Source organism: Crocodylus porosus, unplaced genomic scaffold, assembly GCF_001723895.1.
Source record: "Crocodylus porosus isolate Cpor-Errol unplaced genomic scaffold, CroPor_comp1, whole genome shotgun sequence".
Classification (NCBI taxonomy): Eukaryota; Metazoa; Chordata; order Crocodylia; family Crocodylidae; genus Crocodylus; species Crocodylus porosus.
The window spans coordinates 51,448,155-51,458,782 of NW_017728950.1; the positions used below are offsets into that span (position 1 = coordinate 51,448,155).

The 10,628-nt window shown below is 46.4% G+C and overlaps 1 protein-coding gene across 1 annotated transcript in view; it reads left to right on the top strand.

Moving 5' to 3' along the window:
• FREM1 (FRAS1 related extracellular matrix 1) overlaps window positions 1–10,628 on the top strand; it is a 131,809-nt gene that overhangs the window by 62,130 nt on the left and 59,051 nt on the right. The window contains exons 12-16 of the mRNA XM_019554740.1: window positions 1,869–1,959; window positions 3,843–4,010; window positions 7,327–7,535; window positions 9,259–9,352; window positions 10,019–10,271. Of these exons, the coding sequence (XP_019410285.1) occupies window positions 1,869–1,959; window positions 3,843–4,010; window positions 7,327–7,535; window positions 9,259–9,352; window positions 10,019–10,271 (815 nt within the window). The remainder of the gene's footprint in view (window positions 1–1,868; window positions 1,960–3,842; window positions 4,011–7,326; window positions 7,536–9,258; window positions 9,353–10,018; window positions 10,272–10,628) is intronic.

Here is a 10,628-nt window from a genome sequence, read left to right on the forward strand (position 1 = left end):
TTTGTCTTCAATATATGACAGCAGAATCTTTCTGAAAAAATAAATGGGTTGCAGTTGCCTCTTGTCTTGCGAAGTGATAAATTTTTGCATGGAAACTGTTCTTACATCTCTCTTTTAAAAGACTGGGAAGTTGACTTGATAGAAAATGTTTCACATAACTGCTTCTTTATAAGATAAATGGAAAAAGTGAAGAATTTCACACAACATAGAAATAATTTTTCCCTTTCCTAAAAGAAATGCAGCTGTGCAGGTGGCAGGTATGTGAAGAGCTAGGTTTTGAGCTGGTATAAATTGGCACCCTTAATGTGAAATCAGTGCCCCAGATGTGCAGGAAGGCATTGTTAGGGTCCTACTCATCGTGGTTTTGCAATCTTTGCAGAGTGAAAAACAGTGGTATCTGAGATTTTATGCAGAATTGCTGGAAAAAAAACTTACTAAAAATAAAATGCTGGCTCCCCAGTTGGAGCCAGTGGCCACTGTGGATTGGTGTTGCAACCCATGGAGGTGAGGGGGAAATGAGGAAGCCACCAGCATGAAGGGGAGCAGCCAAGATGTCAGCTGCTCCATCTGTCACTGATTGGCTGAGCGGGCTGCCTTTCATGCAGCCCCACCCTTCTCACCCAATCAGCAGTGAGCAGCAGGTCCCCTTAACCAATCAGCAGTCTGGCAGGAAAGGAGGGGCTCACCACAAAAAACCTGAGAAAATGGTGCTGGGCTCTGTGAGTGGTCTATGATTTTTCCTTCTTCTCGGCACACTTTAAGTAGATCCCAGGGCATTGGTATAGAATTCCAAAACTTTTTTTAGATTTTACATTATATCGTATTTATCCGAATCCAAGATGACTTCAAATTTAAGATGAACCTCCCATAATTAGAGTCTACATATGGAAAAATTATTAATTTATCATTTGCCATCTATAGAATCTAATTATGGGAGGGTCATCTTAAATCATCATCCCCCCTGCTGCAGGGCAGGAAACATCAACGGGGCAGGAAGTGGAGGAGTCAAGCAGTCTGACCCCCAACCCTTGCCCATGGCAGCTTTGACCAACCCTTTTTCCCCTCCCTGCTGCTTGCCCTGTCCTGTGCCTATGTTTCCTGGTGCTTGCCCTTGCCCCCACCCCCTGCCACCTTCATCACCCTTGCTTGTGCCCTCCTTGCTTGCTTCACTCTGGGGTGCCTGCGTCCCTCATTCACATATGCCCCCTCCCTGAATTGTTTGTGGTGGCCCCAGCTTTGGTCTGGTCAAAGCCAGAGTAGGGCCAGAGCTGCCATCAACTGCTGCTTCCTGGCTGGGTGGGGCTGAAACTAGTGTATGTGCTCCATGCCAGGGCTGGAGCAGAGCCAGAACTGAACCTGGGACTCAGGGTAAATAGAAACAGAAGGGAAGGAGGGGTTGGGGGCAGAGGTAGCATGGAGCAGAAGCAGCAGAGGGCAGGCAGCAGGGCAGATGCAGCAGCGGGCAGGGGAGGAAGAGCAGCTTATGGTACAGGAGGTGAGGTGCAAAGGCGGTGGGGGGCATGGCATTGACTGTGGCTCCAACTTCAAGCCCAAGCCAAGGCCAGAGTAAGAACTGCAGCAGCCACCCTTCCTGCATTGCCATGTTGAATGTTCTTTTTTTTTTCCCTAAAACCCTGCCTCATCTTGGATTTGAGTTTTTGGTAAACTTCCCAATAGCTGTCATCCCTATGTTTAGTTTTCTATCATGATTTTAAAATGAATAATAAAGCCATCTATGATTATGAAAAAAAGAGAGCTATTTCAACGAAATTGGGGTAAATTGGTTTTGAAATGTGACGTATAATTACTTTTTCTTCCTACTGCTTGATATATGCTGATTAGCAATATTTTTGTGTATCTTTGTATAGCCACTCAGAGGCTGGAAAGTTATTTATGGTGGACAGCATACCCAAGCTAGTCAAGGATCCTGCTGCTCTGGCACTGAGATCATTCACTCAGGTTTGTGAAACTAAGTGATACCATATCTAGAACTAGGCACTGTTTAAGGCTATTTTCAGGTGTTATGTTTCTACTGGGAGAATTGCCCCTCCCTTGTAGAAATTGCCAGCATACAGGTGTCAGTTCTCTTTCTCCCAGAGGAAGCAGGCCACCTTCCCTGAGAGAGGTCTTCTGGGTTACACCTGGAAAATCTCCCCTGCAAGAGAGTTTCTCTCACCAGAATGAATGCCTGTATGCTTCTGCTAGACTCCTCCTGTGATCAGGAGGAGTTAAGCAGCAGCTTCCCCTGTGCTGTCCCCAGACCAGGGGGACTCCAGTCTGGAGAAGGTTGTGGGGGGCATTTCCTCACAACTCAATTACTCCCAAACACAGAGGAGTTGATTTGCCATTACCCCCAACTCAAACTTCCTGAGACCAGGATGTTCCCACTCTGGAGAATGGGTAGAGAACATTGCCCCACTGCTCTCTGCTCCACTGCCACAGACCCAGAGAGGAGGGAGCAGTAAGCCAGTGCTCCCTGTGTTTCCCCAGGCTGGGGTGACCCAGTTCTGCAGAAGGCATGCAGAGTCTTTCTTTACTGCTCTACTTTCCTTGGGGAGCAGAGGGATTGGAGCAACCCCTTCTCCCCACACCTTCTCCAGAGCAGATCTGGAGAAAGAGTTCTAGTGGTAGAAATTTCCTAGAAATTTCCACTGCTAGTAATGAGTTCCTGTTCATCCCCTGAGGCTGAGTTTCAGTGTTCCAGGCATTTTTTTCCTCAAGACATTTCTTTTCAGGCAGCCAAAAGCTAAAAAATGGAGTCTAGCTCTAGATATTGGGTTTGACAGGCTCAAAATCCAGCTAATTCAGTTTAGTTTGAATTCCATTGGATTATGGAATCACAGATTCCTAGGTAAATAAGACTGGAAGGGATCTCAGGAAGTCACCTAGTCTTACCCCCTGCTCAAGGCAGGATCCTTCCAGCCTAAACCATCCCAGACTAGGGTGTGTTTGTGCATCCACAGATTTGTTTTCATTTTAAATGGTTTGTTTTGAAATTTTGTCTTATGCTGTAGTTGAATAAGTCTTATTCTCATTAGCAGGTAAAGTGCCTGTCTTCACATTTTACTGTACAGTTAAGGTTGCAAAACAATTATAATTATAGCCTCATAATTGGAACTCTGTGCCTGCAAACATGTAACCACATGCATAAGATTATTTTCTAGATGGAAGACTTTGCTGATAGTTTAATCTTCGTTAGTGCCTTGTTGTTAGCTGGAGGGAGAGAGGCTATGCAATCAATACATATTGCTAATGACAAATTCAGAGAGTTCTTATGTACAGATACTGCAGTGAATGTATACATAAAAGCTACACTTCAGTTAGCGTGCTTATTTTGAAGTCATCATAGAAAAAAAGGCTTTGAGTCTAGCACTCCAGCCCAGGGGTGGACAATTATTTCGGGCAGAGGGCCACTTGCTAAATTGTGGCAAACCATCGAGGGCTGCATGACAGGCAGCCAGGGGGAGATAAATATTAACTTTCTAAATTGTTTAGGGGCCCCATGGGCCGGATAGAATGACCAGGCAGGCTGCACCTGGCCCGGGGGCCACATTTTGCCCACCCTTGCTTCAGAGGTTACTGATGATCAGTGTAAGGCCTCAGCCTTCCTGTTTAAGGCTATAGACTCCACTTAGACTTTTCACCTCCACAAATCTGGGTGCTTGTATCTCTGCCTCATTTGTCTGAAGTTAGATGTACAGCTACTGACATGTATGCCAATAACTGAACTGTAGGGGCAGAAATTCAGGTGTGCATTTTGTGCAAGGAGATCATGCCCACCAAAATGTCATCTTTCTGGAAAAGGGTTCCAGTGTTCTGAACTATAGTTTCCTTCTCTGCAGCATGCCGTGAACTACATGAAAGTTGCCTACATGCCCCCTATCCAGGACATTGGGCCTGAGCCACAGCATGTCCAGTTTGTTTTTTCAGTCAGCAATCAACATGGCGGGAACTTGTTTGGGATCTGCTTTAACATTACAATTCTTCCTGTCGACAATCAAACTCCTGAGGTACATCTCTATTTAGACATGCACTGGGGACAGAAACTTCTATCCAGCTATTCTTCCAGATATTTCCGGGCAGGGACAGGCAACTATTTTGGGCAGGGGGCCACTTAAGGAGGTTTGGTGAGCTGTTGAGGGCCACATGGGTAGCCCTGCCCCTTGATAGGTGCCCTGCCCCCTGGCTGCCATTTTGCGACTGGAAGTCCCACCCCTGACCCCCCACCTTTGCCACCAGAATTCGTTCCCCTTGCCCCTAGAAATACTCCTTTTGGGAGAGGGGAGTTGCCATCTTAGAACCAGAAAAAAACAAATTATACACTAAAACTCAAATATCTACTATAACATAATATTATTACAAAAAATATTTTTGTCATGATTTGTATTTATGTACTGTATATAGAGGTGATTGCAGAATAACTTAAAAATAAATTCTTAGTCTTTTATATTGTGTGTGGTGTGGTGTGATGGGCGTGTGTGTGTAGGGTGGGTGTTGTGCAGAGCTAACCCTAGGCAGTGCAGGGCCTGGGGCAAATCGGCCTGTACAGAGTCCCCTTAACACTGTGTGGGGCTGTGGTAGCCCTGCAAAGGGGCGGGGGGAGTCCTCCATGTTTCTTCCACAGCATGGGGCTGAGGCACAAGCTCAAGGCAGGCCCAGTGGGAGGGACCATGGGTGGTCCACCCAGCTCTGTGGGCCCCCCCCCAAAGTACAGGGCCCCAGGGCGGTTGCCCCAATTTGCCGTGCCATAGGGATGGCTCCAGGAGGGTGTATGGGAGGTGTGGAGGGACTCTGTGGGGGTGGTGGCTGTGTGGCAGGGCATAGGGTATGTTGCGGGGTTGTGTGGCATTTGTGGGGTGTGGGTGTGCGGCTCTGGAACACACTGGTCTCTGCAACACACCATCCTCTAGTGCAGTCAATCCAGACAACATGGGGGGAGGGGTGTGTCTGTGTGTGAGTGGTTTGTGGGGTGTGAGGGAAGGTGGGAGGGGTGTGGAGCCTCCCCCACAAACCCCCATAGCACAATAGCAGGTGGGGGCACTGGTGCCTGGCTGTGGCCAGCGGTGCACTATGCACAGAGGGGCGCAGCCCCTGCTGGGTCATTTGTTTCCCCAGTGCTCCCCACACTCACAGGGCACAGGAGGGAAAATCCAGCTGCCCCAGGCACTGCTTTCCCCACCCCAGCCTGCTCCAGTACCTGGGGCTTCCCTCTTGTGCTCCGCAAGTGTGGAGAGTGCCAGGGAAACAAACAACCCACTGGGGGCTGCTCTCCCACTGGGCTGCACTGGCCAGAGCCAGGCACCAGCACTGAGCAGAGTGCTTCCCGCTGCTGCTGTTGCTGCCCCCTGCTGCCTGCCAGGGCTGTGTGCCATGGGGGTGTGTGGGGGAGAGGTCCCCATTTTCTCATACCCTCCCTCACACCCACACCCTGCCTACCGAGCTCTGTGCTGCTGCCCCCCGCCTGGGTAAGGGCTCCGCGCTGCAGCCAGCCCCAGGCCCATGTTCCATGCTCCTGCCCAGCCCCACTCTCAGCTTCCCTATCTGCTGCCTGGTAGGAGCGGGGCACAGGGGAAACCTGCAGTAGCAGCCCCACCCCATGTTAGTGGGGCCAGCTCTTCTGCCCATGAGGGTAGGAGCAAGGTATAATAGGATATGTTGGGGGTGAATGTAGGTGCCTCACTCCCACCCTTGTGGGCAGAAGGGCTGGGCAGGGTACTATTCATTGGATTGCACCAGGGGCCAGATAAAAGTGTCTGGCAGGCCAGTATGGCCCATGGGCTGTATTTTGTCCACTCCTGTTTCAGGGGATAACTTCTTTTTCTTTGGTGACTAGAAATACATGGAGAAATCCCAGCTATACTAAAATCAGAAATAAAATGTCCATAGGGCTGATATTTTACACTGTAAGACTAGCTCTGCTCCCCTGTTGTCTCCAGTAGGGTTCTTTTAGACGGCAAAATGTGGCTTGAGCCTGTGGAAAGTGACAGTTAGAATTGCAAAAACTAAATGAACGAAGTTGACCATAACTGTTTTGCAGAGTGTCGTCTGCTAGGATTCAATTCCATATGGATCTATGTACCCTCTAATCCAGGGATGTCAAACTCATTCTCCTTGCAGGTTGGATGAACAGCATGAAATCCATGTGTCAGATCCAGCACACAGGGCTAGGCTGGTGCAGACACTACATGCAACCTGTGACTGGACTAACTTGGGTGTTGCTTGTAGTGTGCACCAGTTCAAATCTTGAGCACCATATGCAGCATGCACCAGCCCCAGGCCTGTATAGCATGTGGTATACAGGGTCTGTCCAGGACGCATGTTGTTTGTGGTGCCCACGAAAAACCTCCTCTATGAACTGGATCTGGCACATGTGGCCTGTTTGTGAGCCCAATGTGGCCTGCCTGTGAGCCCAATCTTGCAAAAGGGAGGTTCAAAAGAAGATGTAGTTAGACTGTTCTCAGTGGTGGCAGATAACAGAACAAGGAGCAACGGACTCAAGTTCCAGCAAAGGAAGTTTAGGTTGGATATTAGGAAAAACTCTCTCACTAGGAGGATAGTAAAACACTAGAACAGGCTACCCAGAGAGGTTGTGGAATCTCCATCCTTGGAGGTTTTCAGTATCTAGCTAGACAAAGCTTCAGCTGGGATGATCTAGTTGGGGATGGTCCTGCTTTGAGCAGAGGGTTGCACTAAATGACCTCCAGAGGTCCCTTCCAAACCTAATGTTCTATGATTCTATGTTTGCAGCCCCTGCCAGATGGGTTCTGCATGTTGCATGGAGCCAGGGCCAGCGCATGCTACATGCAGCTTGCCTGTGTGTGACACAGAGGCAGCACTATAGGCTGGATGATTGAGCCCCATGGACTGGATCTAGCTCACAGGTCATATATTTGCCTCTGCCACTCTAATCCAATTGACTCCCAGTAAATTAAATAGGGCCCAAGGGCACTCAGTTTATCATAGGATCAAGTCTTTACAGTTCTGTTTTGGTACTTTCCATCTTTGATCTCTTATGTCAGTAAAACAGTGTGCTTGCTACACTGCTGGCTGCAGTAAATTTTGCAGCACTAGTATGGTCATCCATCAGGTCACTGATTGATTTCTTAGAGGGAGTATTTCTATATATTTGAGCTGGGGTAGGATTGTGCATGGGCCCTGTGTGTTGCAATAAATTCCCAAATTCCTCCCAGTGTATGACAAACAAGAGTGTGCTCTTTAAAATTTTGATACTTATTTTGTTGTGTGTTCTAAACCCAAAAGCTTTTTGATGGTGCCCAGCTGAAAGTGTAGATGGAAGTAGCAGTTCATTATTTCTCCTCCATTTAGGTATTTACCAGCCATATGAAAGTGGAAGAAGGGGGACTGTGTACCATTACCTGGGGGCACATTCTCCTCTCAGATATGGACACAGAACAGGAGAACCTCCACATCTGCCTCAAGAGACAGCCTCTGCACGGAGCTGTTTTGCTAGATGGCTTTGCTATGAGTGAAGGTGACAGATTTGCCTGTGAGGATCTGCACACTCTTAAAGTCAGGTTGGAAGAATGTCCTGCTCCCCTTCTTACAACTATTAGTTCTCACTGTCAACCTAGGAGAACAGCTAGTATTAAACAACCGTTAAGCTTCTGGATTAGAAAATTCACTGAAGATTCGTAGGTTTGCATTAAAAAATAATCAGTCTGATGTAATCACATGGGTATGCTCTACATGTTGCATGTATTATGTGACTACCTGGTAAATTGTGCAATTAATTTTGACTGGCTACACATGCAAATTAAGTATTGTGCCTTAAAAAGGTCTAACCATTTTAAAGCTAGAGCTGGAAAATGTGTAATAACTTTATAGCTGGTTTCTATCCAATTTTAATTTGCATGTGTAGCCTTTGCCTCCGTGGCTGGGAATGTCATCAGCTGATGGGGCTCCCAGTGATGGAGGTACACTATACATTGCCATGGTTAGGAGTCCCACAGCTGATGACACTCCCAGCCAGGAAACCGTCCCATGGGCTTCCATGACTAGAAGCCCATCTGCTTATTGGAGCTCCCAGATGGGGGGCTTATGTGAACACCCAAACCTGGGAGTTCCTAGCTGATGCTGGCTCCAGGCCATGGGAGCCCCATGACAGGGCTCCCAGCTCTGGGGGCACCCCATTTAGCCCTGAAGCTGGGAGACCTCAGCTGAGTCAGTGTCCCAGCCATGAAAGTGCTCCAGGCACCCCCACGGCTAGGAGACCATAACTGAGGCTGGGATACCACCTCAGCTGCAGTCTCTGAATTGCACAGGTGCATGGGATGCCCCTGTGGCTGCAAGCTCTGTCAGCTGAGCAGGCTCCCAAGATCAGCCATGGGAACTTGATCCTGCTGGTGCAGGGGAAGCCCCGGTGTCAAGGGATCTGATTCACAGTCCCACGTGTGGCATACCAGGTGGTACAGTTGTGTGGGTCATGCATTAGATCTCATTGTGCCTTTTATTTGTATGTGTAGAGGGACCCATAAGAAATGAACTACTAGAGCTGCAGTAGCAGAAAAACTGTGGTAGGGACCATGCTTACTTTAAATAGGCTTCTGGCTGAATCCCCTCCTCTTTCAATTCGGCTATGTGAGGAAGCAAAAATAATATTTAAATGTGTTTTCTCATACAGCCCTATGAAGAAGGAAGTGATTTTTTCAGAGTTTTCCCTTAAGAGTGTTTATGCATAGTTGTTCAGCTAATTCCCAAGGAAAATTATTCAATGTTTCCTCTTTTCATTACTTTCTGAGACTTAAGAGAAATTCACAAACATATTTGAGGGTGCTGAGAGAAATGGCGAGGAACAGTGGCTATTGTACTAGTATGTGTGCTTCTTGCCTCTTTCATGTGAATGCAATTATTGGCTTATCTATTTTATATTCAGGTGAGGTAACTAATTCATCCAGCAGAGGTATGAATGTCCACATTCAGTAAGTGTTTCAAAACAGCTGGAATAGAGATTTAAAAAAAATCTGGTGTCCTATTTTTAGACTGTGTTTACCAGTTGTTTCAGATTTTCAGTCAGACTGTCAGCGCAGTGCAGGGACTTATTCAAAGCTCTCTACATTTAAACTCATAGCACATACTTCAGTAGTTGGTGGAGACCCTTGCGTGAGCCTTGCTGCACTGAGGGAATTATTCCATTTTGGGGAAGATGTCCATTGTCCTTTATGATTAGACTGCACGCAATAGTTCTTAATACAGAGAGATTTTAGCCATGTGAAATCAGTATAAACTTAATTCCCACAGGTATCAGCACGATGGCTCTGAGACTCTGAATGATGACATCTTCTTTGCAGCCACAGATGGCTTTCATTCTGTAGAGTTCATCTTACAGGTCAAGGTCAGCGTGTTGCTTATTCCTTGTGCTCATGACGGTGTTTGCTTAGATAATGACAAAGCATCAGTTTTGAAAGCCTTCAGAATTCCTCAAAAATTGGAAGGAGTTAGTTTACATGGGCTTTTCACTTTTAGCTTTGGAGCTTATGTGACAATATTGGTTAGAGAGCAAATTTGGCAGGTACTAGTTATGAGACATCTGCACCTGTTTCTGCTTAGGCACTGCTGTCAGGAATGACTCCCCGCAGAATTACACATGGGGAATGCATCAGATCAGTGAAGGAGATGATTTTTTTCCCCTGAAGATATAAATTCTACAGTTAAAGGGACAATGTCAAGTTAAAGTCATATACATTGTAGTTGGGACACGCCCCCCCACCCACTTCCCTTACCTATATTACTAAAGACCCTATGGAATGCTAAGCCTAAAAGCTTCTACATTTACTTTTTAGTGTTCAAACTGTTTCTTTAACTTTTGTGTTTCTTTCAATTCAGACAGTAAAACTACTGTAGTCTGTTTCATTTGTTTGTATTGAATTCTAGTTATCATCACTTTCTTGTTCCCTTGTAGTATGTACTCCAGAGTTTGTGCTGCAAAATCTTGAAAGGTTTATCTGTTTAAAGTCACTTTTAATTAAAGAAAAAAATCTCTAAATCTTTTGATCACTAGGTGCTACCTGTGAATGATGAGCCACCTGTCATGAAAGCTGGCCTCATTCCCCTAATACAGTGTCTGGAAGGGGAGGAAGTCGTTATCACTCCAGAGCATATTTATGCCACTGATGCAGACAGTGATGACATGAGGCTGATGTTTATGCAAGCTCGAAAGTCCTACCATGGGGTGGTGAGGAAAGCTGGTATCATTGTGGATCGATTTTCCCAAGCTGATGTTGTCTCTGGCATAGTGACCTACAAGCACACTAGTAAGTGACATAAGGAAAGCATTAGATTAGAAGTGTAGTCAGTAATTTGGAGATATCTCACCTAAACCTAAATCTAGATAACCTCGTGACAGCTCACATCAGATATACTAAGAAGCTGCATCTATGTAATGTAATGTAATCCACGTGAACAAAACTGTGAAATCTGCTTAAAGCCCAACTATATTGTAACTCATTTTCTGATTACATACTTGGACAGAAAAATCATATAAACATTTCATGGGGGTGCATTGTAATCCTGCTAGATGCCACCTTATATGAACACTTTACTGTATGTCCCTGTTTCATAGTTTCATACCTTCTAGGGTCGGAAGGGACCTGAGTAGATCATCTAGTCCG